The following is a 23,394-nucleotide window of genomic DNA, read 5'->3' on the forward strand; positions in this document are numbered from 1 at the left end:
ATTTGTTTTTGAGCAATCCCGTATCCTGTTTTGACTTCCTGTTGAGCAATCCCATATCCTCTTTTGACTTGTCTTGACAGATTCCTTATATGTCATTGAGATTCTGTTATTCCTCCCACCCTCCCTGTTCCCACCGGTCACGTAAATATGCTACGCTATGCTCTGCACCCACTATCCAGAATGAGGAAATCTTATTGGCAGAGCCTTACATGATAGTGTCTCCCCTATGGTTCTTCTCTTATCTTCCATATACCCCTATCCTTCTCTTCATCCTGTGGCTCCTCCACCAGGGAGGGGAGATGGTAAGGGGGAGATACAGTTCCCCCTTCCCTTGTTCATTCCTTGCCCTCTTACCCACTCTCCTTCCCTCCTCTCTACATATTCTCTCTCTCTCTCTCTCTCTCTCCTCTCTCTCTCTCTCTCTCTCTCTCTCTCTCTCTCTCTCTCTCTCTCTCCTCTCTCTCTCTCTCTCTCTTCTCTCTCTCTCTCTCTCTCTCTCTCTCTCTCTCTCTCTCTCTCTCTCTCCTCTCTCTCTCTCTCTCTCTCTCTCTCTCTCTCTCTCCTTTTTTGTGTGTGTATGCAGGTGTGTGATTCACCTCCAGTCATCTGCTGGTTACCCAGCTAGCAGTTAACCTACAGAAAGAGCTCTGAGCTCATAGTGACCGATCTTTGGGTAGGACTGAGTATGTGTGTGTGTGCTGATGCGGCTGGGAAGGTCGTCTTATGATAATTACTGATGAATGAAGGTAGTTGACGCGTGTTTATTACTTCCTTTGGGATGTGTGTATGTGTATGTATGTGTGTGTGTGTGTGTGTGTGTGTGTGTGTGTGTGTGTGTGTGTGTGTGTGTGTGTGTGTGTGTGTGTGTGTGTGTGTGTGTGTAGAGAGAGAGAGAGAGAGAGAGAGAGAGAGAGAGAGAGAGAGAGAGAGAGAGAGAGAGAGAGAGAGAGAGAGTGTCACTCACTCACATCCGTAAACACACACCTGCCTACTAATCTCTTTTCTGATAATTTTGCCTTCCCTTCCCTCTCCTTCACCTATTACCACCTCTTCTGTAATTTACTATCCTCCAATCACCCTAAATGGTAAATAGTAATAATAATAATAATAATAATAATAATAATAATAATAATAATAATAAAAATAAAAATAATAATAAACGGTTTATTGTTTAGGCAGTTAACAAACTGAAAATGTACAGAGGGGGTTGGGAAATACTTGAACTTTATCCTAAAACTAAGTCTAATCTAGAAGGGAAATACTTTTGATTGATGGCTCACACCATGGAATCGCACTGAGTCTGTACCGGTCCATGCGCGGCGCCTTTAGGGGCGTTATCTTGTTGTAGTGTCTGGTGGCACGGACCAGGTGAGGCACGTCAGGTAGCAGCATGTGTCTGAGACATGGATGATGCAGCAGTCCCCTTGCAAACTTTTCCAGAGCCTCTCAGTGCCTGGTGGATAGTCTGGACAGACTCAGAGTGGTCAGGGCTTCATCATAGGTGGTGTAGGCAGGGCCTAAGATGACCCTGCACGCCCTTTTTTTGCACATTCTCCAGCTGTAGCTGTTGAGTGTGTGTGAGGGAGGAGGACCATGCTGGGGAGGCATACATGAGTTTGGGGAGGATGAAAGTGAGGTACACCCTTTACTCGTCTGTCGACGTCCCCAGCGACCTGAGTCTGCGCAGCAGTTACAGCCTGTAGGTAGTAGATCTTACAGTGCTGGCGACATGCTGCTCATCCACCGTGACTCCGAGAAGCTTGGCACATCGGACCACCTGGAGGGGGTGAGGCCCCACTGTGAGCTGGGGAGGGGGCACTGGTACAGAGGAGGTACAGAAATGCACCACCACAGTTTTGCTGTGGTTGATGGTCATCCTGCTCTCCTACGTCCACATCTGCAGTCTCTCCAGAATTGCTTGCAGTAGCAAGTAGTCCGGGTTCTTGTTGGAAACTGGGATGCTCGTCCACATACTTCCAGCGATGGGGGGTGTCAGTAAGGGCGTCATTGATGAGGAGGAGGAAGCAAAGTGGACCCATCTTGGTCCCCTGGGGGACCCCACATGTCAGCTGTTGGAAATTAGAGACAGAGCCCTGATAGCGAACAGTCTGATGCCTCCCTGTGAGGAAGTCGGCTAGCCATGCTACCAGGTTAGGAGGGAGACCCAGACTTATTGCCTTGCTGATGACAACAGTGTGATCAACCAGATCAAAGGCTTTTTTGAGGTCCACAAAAGCAACAGCTAGAGAGATGTTTTGCTTGTCCAGGTGGCTGTGGATGAATTCAAGGAAGCTGGTCAGGTAATGGGAGGTGGAGGTGGCTTTAATATTTCCAAACTGTCTGATATCCACGGTATTACACATTTTGGTGTAGGCCCAGTCATACACAAAATCTTCACAAATAAGGCTAGGGATGGGGGTGATAGAGACTGGCCTGAGGTCATTGAGTGACTGTGGACTGGAAGTTTTGGGGATGGGGATGATGTAAGATGTCTTCAAGTCCACTGGAGTGTTGGGAGAGAGAGGCGTTTATTATAGAGCATAGCGGTGTTGCTAGCTCTGCAGTAAACTTGTTGTAAATTTTTATAGGAAGGTCGGTGGGTGTGGTGGATCTTGGTTTGAATTTGAGTATTCTCTTAAAAACATCCATCGCCTGGACAGTGGGGGGAGGGGAGGGAGCGGGAAGATATGTAGGAAGCGGAGTGGTGTGGAGGGGAGGAAAGGTCTGACAGATAGTGGCAAAGTGATCGTTCATCTCCTGAGCCCTGAGATTAGCAGGAAGGTGTGAGGTGCAAGGGAGGGATGAAGTGTGCTTTTGTAGGCCACACAAAGTTTTGATCTTAGCATACCATTGTCTGTTGTTGGCCAGCTTGAGGTGGTGTATCTTGTCTGGGTAATAGTTTGCCTTAACAGCCTTGATCTCCCTGATCACTCTGTTTCTTAGTTTCCTGTATAGGACTGGGCAGGAGTGGAACACCCAGGTCCGCTGACGCATGAGTCTTTTAATGCGGGGCGTCATCCAGGGGGCATCAGACGGGTGCACTGTGATGCTCTTGGCTGGGAAGTAGCGGTGGAAGGCTTCTGTGGTAGTGGCCACGTAATTGTGCCATTTTGAGTGGACGTCATCCACATCCAGCACCTCGGTCCACAGGTGTTGTGTCACCCACTGCCCAAACTCCCTCATAGCTGAGTCAGGCATGGGGCAGTGGGTCCTGGTGACAGCTGACCGGGGGGTCGAGGTTGTGGGTGTGGGTGTCCACAGTATGGAGAGGTGGGTGCTCCGTCCCATGGGAGGCAGCAGCTTGGGGGGCGAGTACTGCTGGCCCAGGTCTGTCAGTATAAGGTCGAGGATGGCTTGCTGGTGGGTGGGGAAGTCCATGGCCTGGATGAGGTGTAGCTGGTGTAGGATATCACTGATATCTAATCTGTTAAAGTCCCCACAGATGACCAGCTTGGCGGTAGGATATGTCACTCTCAGGGCATTAGCAGTGTCAGTGATGTGAGTGGTGAGTAACTGTGCTGTGGTGGCTCATGGGGGGTGATACATGATGCACACGATGATGGAGGCTGTGTTGCTGGGGTGGCAGGGGGACATAACTCTCACCCACAGGGCCTCTACTCCGGCAGGAATGTCGACAGGGAGGTGTGAGGGGCTGAGGGCAGAGCAGCAGAAAATGGCCACTTCCCCCCCATCCCCATGTGTCCTGTCCTGAGGTGATGGTAGAGCTGGTAGTCCTGCATCGTGCACACCTCAGGAACAATCTGCCACGCCTCAGTAACCGCCACAATGTCCGCACAAGTAGAACTCACCGTCACAATCAACTTGTCCATCTTGTTGGCCAGAGATGTCACATTAAATAAGAGGAGAGAGGGAAGACTATACCACACACGCGGCACTTCAATGTGCTTGTATTCCCTCTTCTCCACCCTGCGATCTTCTCTGGCACTGGAGGTCACTACCTTGATGGGATGCATGTTTTTACCTCCCCTCAACCCACGGTTCTGAAATAGTTTCAAGGTCTTAAGGCACTTAATCACATTAGGTGGCAGGTAACCGGATCCTCGCCTACGACGCAGGAGGTAGTTGCGTTCATATGTTTGCACTGAAGCACACATTTTTCTTTATATATCAACATGCACTCACTAAATGTGTTCACAAAAACAACAATCTCACCAGGGCGAGCCTAAAACTAAAACTAAAAGTTGAAAACAGAAAAAAAAACTGAGGTCACTATCATTAGTGAGCGGGTAAGGCCAACATGCTGGCCGAGGCTGCTTGAAAGCGCCTAAGGTCACACGTCCTTCCCATGTGAGGTCAAGACGGTGTGTGTGTGTGTGTGTGTGTGTGTGTGTGTGTGTGTGTGTGTGTGTGTGTGTGTGTGTGTGACATCTTTTTGATGAAATTAACTGTAATATTGGTATGACTTGAACGTGGAACATTCAATCCTTGATTTGTGTGGCATTTTACCATGTCAAGGAAAGGTGTCTGAGAGATATGTCTGGCTTGAGCCACCACTTTCAACTTATTATTGTATTATGGTAAAATTCTTTAATGCAGTTTGAGATCAACTAATGCTACAAATGCTAGTTAAAATCCTGCAGAAAGGCTTGTTTTTGCATCAGTGATGAAATAAAACAGGTGTGAGAATAAATACATGAGATTGGAGATGGCCTCATCATGTTGAATTTTGAGTAGTAGGGGAAGTGACCTTGCTCTTGCCGTAGTGAATGACCTGTGACCTGGACAGCTGCCAGATGTGTTCTTAACATGGTGGATTCTGAGCAGTGGGGCAAGTGACTTCTCTTGCCTGAGTGGGTGACCTGTGACCAGGACAGCTGCCAGATGTGTTCTTAACATGGTGGATTCTGAGCAGTGGAGTGAGTGACCTCACTCTTGCTTCAGTGAGTGACCTGTGACTTTTTTTTTATGTAGGAGGGGGCACTGGCCAAGGGCAACAAAATTATAATAAAAAAAAGGGCCCACTGACATGCTGGTCCCTGAACAGAGTCAAAAGCGGTTGTCAAAAATTGAAGGATAATTGTCTTGAAACCTCCCTCTTGAAAGAGTTCATGTCATAGGAAGGAGGAAATACCGAAGCAGGAAGGGAGTTCTGGAGTTTACCAGAGAAAGGGATGAATGACTGAAAATACTGGTTAACTCTTGCATAAGAGAGGTGGACAGAATAAAGATGACAGAAAGAAGAAAGTCTTTTGCAGTGGAGCCATGGGAGGAGGGGAGGCATGCAGTAAGCAAGATCAAAGGAGAAGTTAGCATGAAAATAGCAGTAGAAGATAGCAAGAGATGCAGCATTGTGGCAGTGAAAGAGAGGCCGAAGACAGAGGAGAGGAGTTGATAAGACTATCCCTGTGGAAGGGGTCTGACAAGTTGGGACCTATTTATAAAGTTTGAATTGAAGGTTAATCTTGACTGAAATCCCACTTTAACAAGTACCCACAAGTTGTGTGAGAGACTTAGAACACCGATGACTGAAGAGTGCCAATCAGTCACCCGCCAAACTTCAGAGGGAGAGGATATGTCTATGTGTTTCCTTTTTGATTTACTACTGCTGATCACCACTGTTTTGATGCCTCCTGCTGATCACCACTGTTTTGATGCCTCTCCACTTGTTCTAGATTGATTGATGTACTTGCCCAGTTAATGATGATGAGGAGCTTAGTGTCTTGGTTGAGTGGAGCACTGGTAGTGAGCTTGGTATTTCTGGTAGTTTGGAGGTCATGGGTATAAGTTGATATAGTTGTTTTCTAACAGCCGCTGCTGTAGATGAGCCTTCTCTTTTCCAACATTTGTCACTTAATTGTAAGACTATTGTCACAAAGTTAAGATTCTGTAGTAAAGATGACAAGGAATTCATCATAGAGGAAATAAACTGTTTGTTTGCTGAGGGTATTTTTGAAAATAGCTCATCTCCATGGACTGCTTAGGTTGTGGTAGTGAAGAACCCCTTGAAGAGAATGTGTATTGATTACTCACAAACTATAAATCATTATACAGAACTGGATGCTTATCCACTGCCAAGAATCGACACCATGGTAAATGAACTCTCAACATATACTATGTTCTCAACTTTTAATTTGAAAAGTGCATATCATCAAGTTCCACTGAAGGAATCAGACATGAAGTATACAGCTTTTGAGGCCAGTGAGTGCCTATATCACTTTTGTAGGATTCCTTTTGGAGTGATGAATGAGGTTGCAGTTTTTAAATGAACCATGGACTAGTTGGTGAAGGAAGAAAATTTACAGGGTGCATTCCCATATTTCAACATCATTGCTGAACACACTCAAGAGGAACACGATCACAACGTACAGTAAAATCCCTCTTATCCGGCATCAATGGGACCGCCGACATGCCGGATACTTGAATATTGCCGGATACTTGAATAGAAGTGAAATTATGTCCACAATCACCACCCTACACTCACGCATCTTACCATGACAAAGATCAGCTGATCTTAATCAGCAGCTGATCTGATCAGCTGCTTAAGTGTAAGCACAACACGCTTCCTCTTTTCCACAACTTTAGGCATGATGAAGGCGTCAGGCGATAAACAGTGCACACGCGGGACTGAGTCACTGAGTAAACACAGTGCAGTGGGCTGCGGATGGCGCGAAGCAGTGTGCTCTGGTGGCGAGGGGACAAAATATGCCTCGCGCAGGAATTTTAATCGATTTTATGAGTACACATTGATTTTTTATTGATTTCAAGGCTCGGGGAAAAATGTGCCGGATGCTTGAAGCTGCCGGATACTCGAATGCCGGATAAGAGGGATTTTACTGTACATCACTTTCTTGAGATTGTCAGCAAGAAAAATTTAACCCTGAATGCTTCTAAGACTGTTAAGTCCATGTGCTCCATCATCATTCTTGGCTACTTTATAGGAAATGGTGTCATAAAGCTTAATCCAGAGACTTCATCCACTACAAGAATTCCCTCCCCTCACAAGTCATGGATCTCCGAAGAGAGCAATGGGTATGTTTGCTTACTACGCCAAGTGGATACCAGACTTTTCAGGCAAGATTCAACCATTAGTAAGACTGAAGAAGTTTTCTTAAGATGAAGAGGTTCTTAAGATGAAGAGAGAGCAATGTTATATTCAGTTGATGAAAACTTGCCTTTTGAAGTCGAATGTCGAATGAAGTTAGCATGAAAATAACAGTAGAAGATAGCAAGAGATGCAACACTGTGGCAATGAGAGAGAGGCTGAAAACTGTCAGTTAGAGGAGAGGAGTTGATAAGAAGAAATGCTTTTGATTCCACCCTAAAAGAGCGGTAAGAGTGGAACCACCCCAAACATGTGAAGCATACTTGATACATAGACAGATAAGACCCCTGTACAGAGTTAGTAGCTGGTGGGTTGAGAAAAACTGGTGGAGACAACTCAGAACACCTAAATTCATAGAAGCTGTTTTGGATAGAGATGAGATGTGAAGTTTCCAGTTTAAATTATAAGTAAAGAACAGACTGAGGATGTTCAGTGTGGAAGAGCAGGACAGTTGAGAGTCATTAAAGAAGATGGGGATAGTTGTCTGAAAAGTTGTGTTGAGTTGATAGAAGAAGGAATTGAGTTTTTGAGGCTTTGAACAATACTAAGTTTGCTCTGCCCCAATCAGAAATTTTAGAGAGATCAGAAGTCAGGCATCCTGTGGCTTCACTGCAAAAAATGTGTACTTCCTGAAGGATTGGAAGTCTAAGAAAAGACATGGAAAAGTGCAGGGTTGTATCATCAGTGTAGGGGTGAATAGGGCAAGAAATTTGGTTAAGAAGATCATTGATGAATAATAAGAAGAGAGTGGGTGACAGGACAGAACCCAGAGAAACACCACTGTTAATAAATTTAGAAGAACAGTGACTGCAATAGAATGGTCATAAAGGAAACTATAGTTGGAAGTTAGAGAGAGAAGGATAGAAGCCTTAGGAAGATAGTTTGGAAATCAAAGCTTTGTGCCAAACTCCATTAAAAGCTTGTGATATGCCTAAGCCAACAGCAAAAGTTTCACCAAAATTTCTAAAAGAGGATGACCAAGACTTGGTAAGGAAAGTAAGATCAACAGTTGAGTGGCTTGGGGGAACTCATACTAGAGATCAGATGGAAGGTTGTGAAGTGATAGATGTTTAAGAATCTTTCTGTTGAGGATAGATTCAAAACTTTAGATAGGTAGGAAATCAAAGCAATAGGATAACAGTTTGAGGGATTAGAACACTCACCCATTTTTGGAACAGGCTGAATGTAGGCAAACTTCAAGTAAGAAGGAAAGGTAGATGTTGATAGACAGAGTTGAAAAAGTTTGTTGAGGCAAGGTGCAAGCATGGAGGTACAGTTTCAGAGAACAGTAGGAGAGACTCCATCAAGGCCATAAGCTTTCCGAGGGTTTAACCCAGTGAAGGCATGAAGAACATCACTGTCAAGGATTTTAATGGGTAGCATGAAGTAGTTGGAGGTTGGAGGAGAAGGAGGAACAAGCCCTGATTCATCCAAGGTAGAGTTTTTAGCAAAAGCTTGAGCAAAGAGTTCAACTTTAAAATAGATGAGATTGCAGTGCTGCTATCAGGTTGAAATAAAGTAAGGAAAGAAGAAGAAGCAAAGTTATTGGAGATGTTTTTGGCTAAGTACCAGAAGTCACAAAGGAAGTTAGATTTTGAAAGATTTTGACATGTTCTATTAATGAAGAACAGACACTTGTTTATGGTCTGACCTTTTTGAATTGAGCATTAAGGCGTTGTCCTTTCTGGGGATTCCCTGGCCTGTGGCACTGCCAAACCTTGTACTGGGCAATTATCAGATTAAAGCCTATATGTCACTAATAACCTTGCTCCCCACACCACCTCTCTCTCTCTCTCTCTCTCTCTCTCTCTCTCTCTCTCTCTCTCTCTCTCTCTCTCTCTCTCTCTCTCTCTCTCTCTCTCTCTCTCTCTCTCTCTCTCTCTCTCTCTCTCTCTCTCTCTGCATATACAATCTACATTTCATGCAAATTTGCAAATTTATTTCTATTTGAGATCTGTACTTCCCCATAATCATTAGAATTTGAGAAAAAAAAATGCCTGTCAGTCTGACTGCTCTTCTCTCTCTCTGTTTTTTTCTATCTGACATCTCTATGGGAACTGGCATTAAGTGGGCCTTTCTTTTTACTAAAAATTTTTGTTGCCCTTGGCCAGTGGCCCTCTTACATAACACACACACACACACACACACACACACACACACACACACACACACACACACACACACACACACACACACACACACACACACACACACACACACACACACACACACACACACACACACACACACACACACACACATACATACACACTTTTTTTTTTTTTTTATATATACATAACTATGACAAAACAATAAAAAATTTTCTCCAAAACATCCTTGTAAAAATAGGCACGCGTCTCATGCAAAGGTGCATCTAATACGCCAGGAAATACAGTATATATATATATATATATATATATATATATATATATATATATATATATATATATATATATATATATATATATATATATATATATATATATATATATGTGTGTGTGTGTGTGTGTATATGTATAAAAAGCCCAGTGAGATTCCAGTCCCTGAATAGGGTCCGAAGTTGTAGTAAAAAATTGAAGGATAAGTGTCTTGAGTGCAAGACACTTATCCTGATTTTGATTAGAAAAGAATTTTGCAGGAAAAATCAGAAACAAAGAAACAGTGGCATCAGTAAGAGTTTATAACACTGATTTGTACAAAAAAAACAATACTAGGAAATTTTAAAATATTGATTTTAAAGGAACAAACACAATTAATTTCATAATACATATTCATAATACATATCTGATGAAGTAGATCTTTTGCTGTTAGTAACAAAAGATACACTGCCTGATTTTTATTATATATAGAGTGTAATAGAGTACGAGCCAACATAAGTAATGAGTGTACCCTCCCTTTTTCTCCCCTGAACTCTCAGCTGGGCGGGTATCTAAAGTGTCAAACTGCACGCTTTCCTTCATTATTCACTACCTCGTAATTGGGTAACTGTTATGTACAAGGTTTCCCAAAATATATAGAGTGTAATAAAGTACGGGCCAACATAAGTAATGAGTGTACCCTCCCTTTTTCTCCCCTGAACTCTCAGCTGTGCGGGTATCTAAAGTGTCAAACTGCACACTTTCCTTCATTATTCACTACCTCGTAATCGGGTAACTGTTATGTACAGGGTTTCCCACAAGTTAAGGTAGTTAGAGAAGGATATGATAATTTTAGCCAACTTAAAATAGTTTATGCTTGTTTTTTTGTTTGTTTTTGCAAAAATTTTAGTGTCTTGCAGGGATATCTGCTGTGGCAGTCATGGTGGGATGGCCTTACTCCATTTTTACAAACTCCATGTTCCTATCATTTGTGAGAGATTTTCATGAACTGACAAATCAAACTGCAATTATCTTTTTCTATATTATTTGTATTTTTATCCCATCTCTTAAGATTATGAATAGCAAATGGTATATTACGTATCCCAGAGTAATAGAAATAAACATAAAGGGAATTTTAAATGATATATGTTATTGGAATTCACTGGTAGGTTTTGTTCCTTTATGATATTATTATAGTCACCAACACTATGGGTTGAAAATATGGCAGTATGTTTGTAGGCTTTGTGAGAGATGCTTCACAAAAATTAGCCTTGCAATAGTTTTCTCCCTGTAGAAGGACATCTGACTTTTGGCCTGTTCTTCAGTGGTCAATTGGGTGAAGGTTCTAAGGACTTAAAATCTAAGCATATTGAAATAGCAAAGAAGATCCCTATTATTTCATACTCATAAGATTCAGTGAAACTCAGCAAGCATTTGTAGCATATAAATTATTCTCATGCCCTGGAAAGTTCTTGGCATGTTATTTAATTGTCCTCTTCTTATTGCAGCACGCTATTATGTTTGGGAAGAAGAAACATATTGATGTACAGTTTTACACGGAGGTTGGAGAGATAACCACTGACCTGGGAAAGCATCAGCACATGCATGATCGTGATGACCTCTCTGCAGAGCAGGCAGAAAGAGAGCTACGTCATAAACTCACATCTGCTTTCAAAAGCTTCACAGAAAAGGTTAGCTGCCAGTGTTATAGTTTTAGCCTTAAAGAATGTACTTTTATACATTTTAAATGATTTTACAGACATTTGTGATGGTACTTTTAAGAGATTATCATAACATCCTTAATGGTTGCCTCTTTATGTTTATAACTGGTGTAAGGAATAGAAGTGAGGCAAGAATATATGATGTCTTTGTAGTTATTTGATATATATTCATGGATGGCTGTATGAGGAAGATGGAAGCTAAAGTAGGGAAATGGTGTAAGGCTGAAAAAAATTAATAGCAGATCTTTTTGCTGATGAAATTGTCTTACTAGCAGAGAGTGAAAGTACATTTCCAAGAATGGTGGATCATTTCCATAGGGTGTGTGTGAGATGGGAACTGAAGATAAATGCTGGGATAAGTAAGGTTAGAAGGTGATGGTGTTTGAGAGGAGAGAAATGAGGTGAATGACTTTATGATCCATTATAGGGTGAATGTGTCAACTGTAGGAAGTTGTGAAGTGTTTATGGGAGGAGAGAAGATGGAGGAGTTGAGTGAATTTAAGTATTTGGAAACAGTACTTAGTTAACATGATGAGGTGGTTGGAGAGATGAGAAAGAGGGATGTGGAAGATGAGGTGCTCATAGGATCTCTTGCAAGAGTCCTGTAAGTGAGAAATGCATCTGGATTGGAACTGGACACAACAGTTGAGAGTATGTGCTGTGGAAATGAGTTACCTGAGGTGGGATATACAAGAGGGGAAGGTGAGAGCAGTGTAAGTTTGTAAGAATGATGTAATATAAACATCTTTATAAGTGATGTAAATTGTGGAGTGGTGGAATGAGTATAATTATATTGATTGAATGAAAAGTGAAGAGTTCATAAAAAATATGTAAGGGAAGTTGAAGATGCTATTAGAAAAGTAAAGCCTCTTGGAAGATGGGAAGGAGTATACATATGCATATGGCAGTGTTAGTAGAGGCCAAGCACTCAGACAAGCAAGAGGGAAAAATCTGGATTGGGAGAGTTGGAGGCTCTTTTAGGCTGGTTCACACTAGTACATTTTTGCGAATTTCACACTTGGTCTCCACTTCAACTATGACATCACAAAGCGGTGGAGCTTGAGGAGCAGATGAGTTGGGATATCCACTTTTTGGCCTTCCGACATTCGTTTGCACTTTATGAAAAATAGACATGGAGCCCTCGCAGATCTGATATGATGAAGAAGAGGAGTTTCTCCAGCTTGCTGCCATTGGATTTGCTGCTGATGAAGAGGAAAGTCAAGAGAGAAGGAGAAAAAAGGAAAAAGTTTTTTTCTTTACCCAACCACTGCTTTTCTTGGGATTTATTATTTTTATTTTTATTTTTATATTTTGGGAGGTTATTTATTTTTTGTTTATTTCTCATGTTTATATGTAAATCAGTTTAAATAAGCAATTAAAAAGTAATCCAGAGTGTTTTTTAGGAGGGGCACCAGCCAAAACAAAAAGCCCACTGAGATGCCAGTCCCCGAACAGAGTTGAAAGTGGTAGTCAGAGACTACAGGATAAGTGTCTTGAGACCTCCCTCTTGAAAGATTTCAAATCATAAGAAGGTAGAAATACAGAAACATGCAGGGAGTTCCAGAGTTTACCAGAAAAAGGGATTAATGATAGAATACTGGTTAACTTTTGCATTAGAGAGGTGGACAGAATAGGAGTGAAAGAAAGAAAAAAGTCTTGTGTAGTGAGGCTGTGAGAGGAGGGTAGGCATGCAGTTAGCAAGATCAGAAAAGCAGTTGGCATGAAAATAGCAGTAGAAGATAGCAAGAGATGCAAAATTGTGGTGATTAGAGAGAGAGGCTGAAGACAGTCAGTTAGAGGAGAGAAGTTGATAAGATGAAAAGCTTTTGATTCCACCCTGTCTAAAAGAGCAATATGAGTGGAACCCCCTTTCATGTGAAGCATACTCCATACATGGATGGATAAGGCCCCTGTACAAAGTTAGCAGCTGGGGGTGGGGGTGAAAAAAAACTGATGGAGACGTCTCAAAATGCCTGACTTCACAAAAGCTGTTTCAGCTAGAGATGAGATGTGAGGTTTCCAGTTTAGATTATAAGTAAAGGAGAGACTGAGGACATTCAGTGTAGAAGAGGGAGAAAGTTGAGTGTAATTGAAGAAGAGGGGATAGTTGTGTGGAAGGTTGTGTTGAGTTGATAGATGGAGGAATTGAGTTTTTGAGGTATCGAACAATATTAATTTTGCTGTGCCCCAATCAGAAATTTAAGAGAGATCAGAAGTCAGGCATTCAATGGCTTCCCTGTGAGAAATGTTTCCTTCCTGAAGGGTTGGACGTCTATGAAAAGACATGAGAGAGTGCAGGGTGGTATCATTAGCATAGGAGTGACAGGACAAGAAGTTTGGTTTGGAAGATCATTGGTGAATAATAGGAACAGAGTAGGTGACGTGATAGAACCCTGAGGAACACCACTGTTAATAGATTTAAAAGAACAGTGACTGTTTACCACAACAGCAAAAGAATGGTCAGAAAGGAAACTAGGTGAGGTTACAGAGAGAAGGATAGAAACAATGGGAATGTAGTTTTGAGATCAAACCTTGGTGCCAGACTCTATTAAAAGCTTTTGATATGTGTAAGGCAACAGCAAAAGTTTCACCAAAATCCTTAAAAGAGGATGGCCAGGACTCAGTAAGGAAAGCCAAAACGATCACCAGTAGAGTAACCTTGACAGAAAACCCATACTGATGATCAGATAGAAGATTGTAGAATGATAGATATTTAAGAATCTTCCTGTTGAGGATAGATTCAAAACTTTAGAGAGGCAGGAAATTAAAGCAATAGAACTGCAATTTGAGGAAGTAGAATGGTCACTCTTTTCAGGAATAGGGTGAATTTAGGCAAACTTCCAGCAAGAAGGAAAGGTACATGTTGATAGACAGAGTAGGAAGAGTTTGACAAAGCAAGGTGGAAGCATGGAGGCACAGTTTTGGAGAACAATAGGAGGGACCCCATCAAGTCCATAAGCCCTCCAAGGGTGTGTTTTTTTTGGGTGGGTTTTTTTTAATGCATGTTTTGTTTGCTTTTTTGCTTTCTCTTAACATCACATGCACACACACAAATACACAACATAATTTACAATTATTACAACCTCTAGAATTACAATTGTGCTTCACCCAAATTGCTACTTTACTGGAATACTCAACAAAAAAGTTATGTACAACACCACTTCTGCATACATGCACAGAGTTGACTCGGATTCATCTCTTCTGCATATGACTCAAGGTCAGTGCTGGTGGCAGACACCAGCAGAGCCCATTTCACATATAAGTGGATGGTAGTGATGTCATAGTAGAAATGGAGACCAGGTGTGGAATACACAAAAGTGTACTAGTGTGAACTGGCCCTAACTGAGTGTTGAAGACTTTTCATTTCTTCATTATTACAGCATTTTTTGATGCATGAAAACTATGAAAAACTATGTTGGTATCTGTAACATTATCTGCATGTGCTGTAACTGGATGAAAATGGTATTCTATAGATCCATTAGTTAAATTCATCGTATTTTTACAGAAAATTTCAATGCAGGTCTGTAGATTTTCTAACTAATTGCATTTGATCAAAGGTATTTTCTGGATGCATGTATCTTTTTTATGGAGGTGGATATGAAATACATTACAAGCAAGAAAGGAACCATCTGTGAGAAATTCAGTTTTACCACAAATGTATAACGGGTTAATATGTGTGAAAGGAGTGTATATGTGAAGTTGTTTAAGAGGGATTAGATGAAAATTTAATGTGTACTGAATTTGTGTAATAGTTTTGGGGTGATTTGTAAAAGGTACAATGAATTCTTGTATTCTTTTTATTTTCATGTTCACCATATTTGTATTTTATAATGATATTGTTCATACTAACTTTTGAGGGAATTATTTGGTCATGTAGAATGAATAGGAGGAGGTGAAAGGAAATAAGAGTATATACACAACTGGAGTAAATGCTGTGTTTGTGAGATGTAAGCCTTACTATAAAGCATTAGTACAGAGTTGAAATACATGTAGGAGAGAGAATGGGAGTTTAAGAAGACTAAGTGCAAAAGTGGATGAGCAGGAATAAATGGAAATGAATTGTGCTTATCACCTTCATGAAATTTCAGGAAATGGGTGCCAGAAAAGAATGAATTTGTCTAGATTATTGAAAGCTTCTCATATCTGATATTGCCTCAATCAGGTGGAGACTATGACCAAACACCAAGTTGAGTTTGACACACCATTCCGTGAGCTTGGTTTCCCTGGAGCTCCTTACCGTTCCACTGTTCTCCTCCAGCCCACATCAGGTAAGTTACCTTCAGCAAAGCCCTTAGAGAATATTTTTGTGTGTGAAAGCCAAGTGTGAAAAAAGACTTAGAAATGGCAATTTATTTTTTTGTATAATCACATATATATATATAGAGAGAGAGAGAGAGAGAGAGAGAGAGAGAGAGAGAGAGAGAGAGAGAGAGAGAGGGGGGGGTAAATATTTACAAAGTAAACAGATATGTTTAATTTTTTTTTTGTATGCCCATGACCAGCCTCCATGACATACAAAATAAACACAAAAGAAAAACTGGGAAAGATATTATTGATCCAACAGCCACAAATAACTATTCAGGAACATAAATCACATTTTTTATTCACTTAGTAAAATACTGCCACCATGCAAAAAGTGAGAAGGATTTCACATTTTTCATAACTCTCTCTCTTTGGGGTGCCCTTCTCCCATGGAAAAACATGGTTTGATAGAAAAAAACTGATTTCCATCATGAGTAAATTTAGAATATGTAACAGTGAAAGTATTGATTGGCTGTAATATAACATTTGTATTAGTAAGACCATTACAGGGGCAGAGCATACAAAAAGTTCTATAGAGAAAGTTAGATTAACTTTTGACATTGTGTAAGTGGAATATGAAATAAATGAGTTGATTAGTAAAAATTCTGATTTAAGTTGTTACATTTTACTCTGATTAAAATTGGCTGTAACCTGGTGATTTAAACTATTTAAACCATAACAACCATGGTGAATGTCATTCCAGCTTAGAAAGCTAGTATCTCACAGAGTGGCAAATGCTGATGGTAGCAAATTGTTGCAAGACAGTTGTAAGTGTGCAAACAATTGTAATGTGTTGCTAAAGTTCTTTTTGGTTCTTCAAGTAGTGAATGCAGCCAAAGTAATCCTTCCTCAATGGTAGCAGCACATTTGACTTCCTGACAGAAATTTATTTCTATATTCTGGAAATCTATCCTCTGTCTTCTACATGGCTTCTATGTACAAGTAACTCTTCTGAGCTCTCTTTGACAGTGGTCAAGAGAAACCAGAATGCTGGGGGTTTGCCTATCCTTTTCATAGGGTTATGTCCACTAATTGTTAGTTCAGTTCCAAGATTTGTCTGACATTCTCCTGGTAGTTTACCTAGAGTTGGCAAAAGGCAGGATCAGCATTAAAATAAAAACTCACCCCAAAAAAATATTAAAAAAAAAGCCTCTCTCTCTCTCTCTCTCTCTCTCTCTCTCTCTCTCTCTCTCTCTCTCTCTCTCTCTCTCTCTCTCTCTCTCTCTCTCTCTCTCTCTCTCTCTCTCTCTCTCTCTCTCTCTCTCTCTCTCTCTCTCTCTCTCTCTCTCCCCCCTTTATTTTACATATCAAAGTTTTGTTCTATATCCTATACATGTACATATACATAAAAAAAATGTAAAAGTAGCCAAGCCTGACCCATTAATTTCCTGTACAATACAGGTTAACACAGGCTTTGTCCAACTGGACCAACCTGTGTCAGCTTGACTTAAACAAGTGTCTGTTCTTCATTAATAGGATGTATCAAAATCTTTCAAGATTTAACTTCCCACGTGATTTCCAGCACCTAGCAAAAAAGCATCTCTAATAATTTTGCTTCTTCATCTTTCTCTCCTTTGTTTCAACATGATGGAACCACTGCCATCTCATCTATTTCTAAAGCTGAACCCTTTGCTCAAACCTTTGCTAAAAACTCTTGGATGATGTAAGGCTTGTCCCTCCCTATTCTTCACCCGCCAACTACTTTATGCTACCCATTAAAATCCTTCGCAGTAATGCTTTCCATGTCATCATTGACCTGAACCCTTAAAACTTATGGACCTGATGGAGTTCTTTCTATTGTTCTCCAAAACTATGCCTCCGTGCTTGCACCTTGCCTTGTCAAACTCTTTCAATTCTGTCTATCAACATCTACCTTTAATTCTTGCTTGAAGTTTCCCAACATTAAGCCTGTTCTTAAAAAGGGTGACCGTTCTAATCCCTCAAACTATCATCCTAATGCTTTGATTTCTTACCTATCTAAAGTTTTGAATCTATCCTCAACAGAAAGATTCTTGAACATCTATCCCTTCACAACCTTGTATTTGATCTCCAGTATGGGTTCCATCAAGGCCGCTCTACTGTTGATCTTTTGGCTTTCCGTATTGAGTTTTGGTCATCCTCTCTTTAGGGATTTTGGTGAAATTTTTGCAGTTGGCTTAGGCATATCAAAAGGTTTCAATGGAGTCTGGCACAAAGCTTTGATTTCCAAATTACTTTCCTACAGCTTCTATCTTCCTCTCTGTAATTTCATCTCAAGTTCCCTTTCTGACCATTCTGTTGCTGCTGTGGTAGACAATCACTCATCTCAAGTTTCCTTTCTGACCATTCTATTGCTGCTGTGGTAGACAGTCACTGTTCTTCTTTCTAAATCTATTAACAGTGGTGTTACTCAGGGTTCTGTCCTGTCACCCACTCTTTTCTTATTAATCATCAGTGATCTTCTAAACCAAACTTCTATCCTCTCCTATGCTTATGATATCACCCTGCACTTTTCCATATTTTTTCGTAGATGTCCAGCCCTTCAGGAAGTAAACATTTCTCGCAGGGAAGCCACAGAATGCTTGACTTCTGATCTCTCTAAAATTTCTGATTTGGGCAGACCAAACTTAGTATTGTTCATTGTCTCAAAAAACTCAATTCCTTCATCTATCAACTCGACACAACCTTCCAGACAACTATCCTTTCTTCTTCAGTGACACTCAACTGTCCCCCTCTTCCACACTTAACATCCTCAGTCTCTCCCTTACTTATGTTCAAAACTGGAAATTTCACATCTCATCTCTAGCTAAAACAGCTTCTATGAAGTGTATGGCAGTGGTTCCACTCATACCACTCTTTTTTAGACAGGGTAGAATCAAAAGCATTTCATCTCATCAACTCTTCTCCTCTAAGTAACTAACTGTCTTCAGCTCATCTCTCATCTTTGCAATGTTTCATCTTTTGTTATCTTCTACCACTATTTTCATGCTAACAGCTCTTCTGAACTTGCTAATTGCATGTCTCCCCTCTTCCCATAGCCTTGCTGCACAAGACTTTTTCCTTTCTCTTACCCCTATTCCATCCACCTCTCTAATATGAGAGTTAACCACTATTCCCAATAATTCATCCCCTTCTCTGGTAAACTCCTTTCCTTTTTTTGTATTTCCTTCTTCCTATGACTTGAACTCTTTCAAGAGAGAGGTTTCAAGATAGTTATCCTTTAATTTTTGACGACCACTTTTGACTTTCTTTGGGGACCAGCACCTCAGGGCTTTTTTGTTTGGGGGGAGGGGGAGGCAATGCCCCTCCTATATGAAAAGAAAAGCTTCAAACATTTTGTTTCACTCTAGATTACTTTTTAATTGTTTACTTAAACTGATTTACATATAAATATGAAGAATAAACAAAAAATAAATAAAACCCAATAAAAAAAATAATAAACCCCTCAAAAATTATGTTTTTTTTAGATCTGTGTTTTTTCCAACCCTGGCAAAAGGTCACAAACATTTTTATATAATGGTAAAAGAGTGGCAAATAGTTCCTAATTGCAAACATTATTGTTAGCAGTTGCTAGCAGTTCCTGTTGTTCACCAACTGTCTTTTGCAAACACTTTTACAAATAGTGACAGGTATCATGGTAATCATCACTAAAGGTGCCATCACACCACATTTTGCATCAACTTTTTTCATTAACTTCCTGAAAATCGACAATTTTTTTAGCATGCTCTGTCATAACACACACAGCCGTTTGTCTGCACTTTTATTGACAGTAAACAAACATGGTTCCTGGCACTTGCGGAGAATTGGGCTCCCAGGCTGGCTGCAGTGTCTGGGGCCCGTGGCCTGCTAGTATGAGTTGCCAGTTGTGCATTTCTGTTGTAGTATTACCACATTGGGCAAGTAAGGATGCTGCCACACTCTGTGGGTTATGTATTTCTGTACACTACTGTCTAATGTTTCCCAGTCATGTTCTCTATCACACTTTGCCACTCATTGCAAAACAGGCAGTGTGTGTGTGTGTGTGTGTGTGTGTGTGTGTGTGTGTGTGTGTGTGTGTGTGTGTGTGTGTGTGTGTGTGTGTGTAATGGTAATAATAATAATAATGATGATATACGGTTTATTATTCAGGCAGTTAACAAACTGAAAATGTACAGAGGGGGTGGGAAAATACTTAACATTAATCCTAAAGCTAAGTCTAATCTAGAAGGGAAATACTATTGATTGAAGGCTCGCACCATGGTGGGAATCGCGCTGAGTCTGTACCGGTCCGTGCGCAGCGCCTTTAGGGACATTATCTTGTTGTGGTGTCTGGTGGCACAGACCGGGCAAGGCACGTCAGGCAGCAGCATGTGTCTGAGATGTGGATGATGCAGCAGTCCCCTTGCAAACTTTTCTAGAGCCTCTCAGTGCCTAGTGGATAGTCTGGACAGACTCAGAGTGGTCAGGGCTTCATCTTAGGTGGTGTAGGCAGGGCCAAGGATGACCCTGCACGCCCTTTTCTGCACCCTCTCCAGCTGTAGTTGTTGAGTGTGTGTGAGGGAGGAGGACCATGCTGGGGAGGCATACATGAGTTTTGGGAGGATGAAGGTGAGGTACACCCCCATTAACTCATCTGTCGGCGTCCCCAGCGACCTGAGTCTGCGCAGCAGGTACAGCCTGTAGGTAGCGGATCTTACAGTGCTGGCGACATGCCGCTTCCAGGTCAGCTGGTCGTCCACTATGACTCCTAGAAGCTTGGCACATCGGACTACCTGGAGGGTGTGAGGGCCCACTGTGAGGTGGGGAGGGGGCACTGGTACATAGGAGGTACAGAAATGCATCACCACAGTTTTGCTGTGATTGATGGTCATCCTGCTCTTCTCTGTCCACGTCTGCAGTTGCTCCAGAATTGCTTGCAGTGGCGAGTAGTCCGGGTTCTTGTTGGAGACTGGGACACCCACAGTGCAGTTGTCCACATACTTCCAACAATGGGGGTCAGATGGGGGTGTCAGTGAGGGCATCATTAATGAGGAGGAGGAAGCATAGTGGACCCATCTTGGTCCCCTGGGGGACCCCACATGTCAGCTGTTGGAAATTAGAGACAGAGCCCTGATAGTGAACGGCCTGACGCCTCCCTGTGAGGAAGTCAGCTAACCACGCTACCAGGTTAGGAGGGAGACCTAGACTTATTGCCTTGCTGATGACAACAGTGTGATCAACCAGATCAAAGGCTTTTTTGAAGTCCACAAAAGCAATAGCTAGAGAGGTGTTTTGCTTGTCCAGGTGGCTGTGGATGAATTCAAGGAAGCTGGTCAGGTAATGGGAGGTGGAGATGGCTTTAATATTTCCAAACTGTTTGATATCCATGGTATTACAAATTTTGGTGTAGGCCCAGTCAGTCTCTCTCTCTCTCTCTCTCTCTCTCTCTCTCTCTCTCTCTCTCTCTCTCTCTCTCTCTCTCTCTCTCTCTCTCTCTCTCTCTCTCTCTCTCTCTCTCTCTCTCTCTCTCTCTCTCTCTCTCTCTCTCTCTCTCTCTCTCTCTCTCTCTAAACAAGTTAAAATGTATCTAGCATGCAGGAATAGAGAAACAGAGACCTTTCAAAAGTGTTAACATCTATTGAACCAAGTGAGCAACTGTTTGCTGTTTATATCCACAAGTTAAATGTAACACATGAAATTAAGCAAATTTATGCTTTCTTTATTTAAAATCTATTTAATTAAATGTTATCTTTTTAAACAATAAGGTTTACCTAGTATATCTTTATATTATAAACAGTGGATAATCCTCCTATGTGAAGATTTCTGTTTGATAATGCAGATGGACAAAAACAGCAGATTGAGGTAAAAGTTGATGGAAACTGGAGTTGATAAGAAAAGTTGACGGAAAATATGCTAGTTTTACAACGCCTTAAGTGTTGCTATTGGCAGAGGTGAATCCTGATTTTTCACCAACATTGGTAAGAAAAGTTACTGGAACCAAAAATCACAGTGTTTGTCAGTTTAAGGGATATTTAACTTGTGTACATTAACCACAGAAAAAAATAGATATTGGTGGCATGGACTTGAAAGGTATGATAAAACTGGATTGTGAGACTTTACTTGTATTTGCTATTTTATATTTCCTTCATGAGTTTTTATGACCATCTTGATCCTGTCTAGCATGGAATCAGTTAGGTTAGTGCAAGTCTGCAGTGGTGCTCCCAGGATCCACAGGTTATTGATGGGGTTGACAAGGCGTGGCACTGATGAGGTATTTTAATTTTCTAGCTGCCGTTTCATCTTTCCTTATATTTTCTATTGGGTTCAGTTCTAGCAAGTTTCCTGGCCCCTTGATGATGATTTTATGGTCCTTAAGCCATTTTGTCCTCTTTGGTTCTGTGGCATGATGTTTTGTCATGCTGGAAAAACTCCCAGTGGTGCAGGTCAAATATATGAAGGTGCTTCTCTAGAACTTTAATAAAGCAGTCAACATTCATATTTCTATTAGTGGGCAGCACATACAGCCCATCCCTGCCCATTATTCCACAAAAGACACCCCAGATCATGATGGTAAAAGGATGTTTCACTGTGGTATGGAGGTACCCAGCATTTTGGGGGCTGATGTTTGATAGACAACGAATCTTCCGGTTTTGCTTGGAACCACACTGGAATGATGATTCATTATTGAACATCACCCTATGCCAGTCCTTTGCAGTCCAATGCTTGTGATGGATGGCAAAATCCAGACAAGCCTAGCACAGCCTGCAAGTTAGGAGGGGGTGCTCTAGTGGCAGAGCATAGTGGAAGCTCTAGGTGCTTCTGAATAGTGTAAATGGCATCATCTCTTAGGAGGTTATGATGAGCCCGCTTTAACTGTCAAGCTATAATGTGTAAGTTTTTCAACATCTCACATTTTGTAAGCTGTGGCCTTTGAAGTTTTGCGAGGGCACCCAGATTCAGTTTTTTGAGGGGGCAGACCATGACCTTGAACACATTTGAACAATAAAAAGAGGTAACATGCTACACCCTGCCTGCTCACTTATTTCTTTTACAGTTAGGTTTGCCTCCCTTAACCTGATGATATGGGCCTTCTTGGCATGAATCATCTTGCCTGGAGCCATCATCAGGCATGAATTGAAAAAATGTGGCCTTAAATAGTGGCAAATCCATAATTAGATCAAAAGTAAGGGCAGATGCTCTGAAAACACATCCTCTCACTCTGATAATGTGGAGCCCATTGAAGTGATATTGCAAAATACATAATTGGCAGTTCTATAACTTGGTGAGGTATAACTGCCAAAACTGAGTGCTACAGCACAGTAGCCTATGACAAGGAAAAGATTGCGGAGTAGCTTTCTCTCTCTCTCTCTCTCTCTCTCTCTCTCTCTCTCTCTCTCTCTCTCTCTCTCTCTCTCTCTCTCTCTCTCTCTCTCTCTCTCTCTCTCTCTCTCTCTCTCTCTCTCTCTCTCTCTCTCTCTCTCTCTCTCTCTCTCTCTCTCTCTCTCTCTCTCTCTCTCCTTGGATACTGTACTTTGACATTAGTAACTAAGGTAGGAAATTCCATTTTCAATCCATGGCACTTGATTGTAGCAGTAATGATTTTTGTTAAGTTGTGATGAGGTCCAGATATCACAGTAAATAATGATATTTCCAGGCTGTGTGGTGAATCTTACTGAGTGGCCGCCATATGTCATTGTGCTGGATGAGGTGGAGTTGGTTCATTTTGAGCGTGTGCAGTTCCACCTCAAGAACTTTGACATGGTGTTTGTGTTCAAGGATTACTCAAGGAAGACTTCTATGATTAATGCCATTCCCATGCAAATGTTGGATCATGTCAAGGAATGGCTCAAGTAGGTGGTTTGTGGGTGTGAGAACATCCCTTCCATTGTTGTATAACTTTTTTTTTATTGGATCAAATTAACTAAAAACCTTTTGATATAATAATCACTAGTAGAGAGAAAAACTACACTGGAGTATGCATTCCATAGAAGTTTGTTTTTTACTGTTGCTGAAT

At 41.3% G+C, this 23,394-nt stretch overlaps 1 protein-coding gene across 1 annotated transcript in view; it reads left to right on the plus strand.

Moving 5' to 3' along the window:
- Positions 1–23,394, plus strand: part of LOC135089176 (FACT complex subunit spt16-like) — a 129,286-nt gene that overhangs the window by 68,437 nt on the left and 37,455 nt on the right. The window contains 3 exon segments of the mRNA XM_063984488.1: positions 10,929–11,111; positions 15,304–15,409; positions 23,035–23,230. Coding sequence (XP_063840558.1) covers positions 10,929–11,111; positions 15,304–15,409; positions 23,035–23,230 — 485 coding nt within the window.

The sequence above is a fragment of the Scylla paramamosain genome, chromosome 32, assembly GCF_035594125.1.
Source record: "Scylla paramamosain isolate STU-SP2022 chromosome 32, ASM3559412v1, whole genome shotgun sequence".
NCBI classification, from domain to species: Eukaryota; Metazoa; Arthropoda; class Malacostraca; order Decapoda; family Portunidae; genus Scylla; species Scylla paramamosain.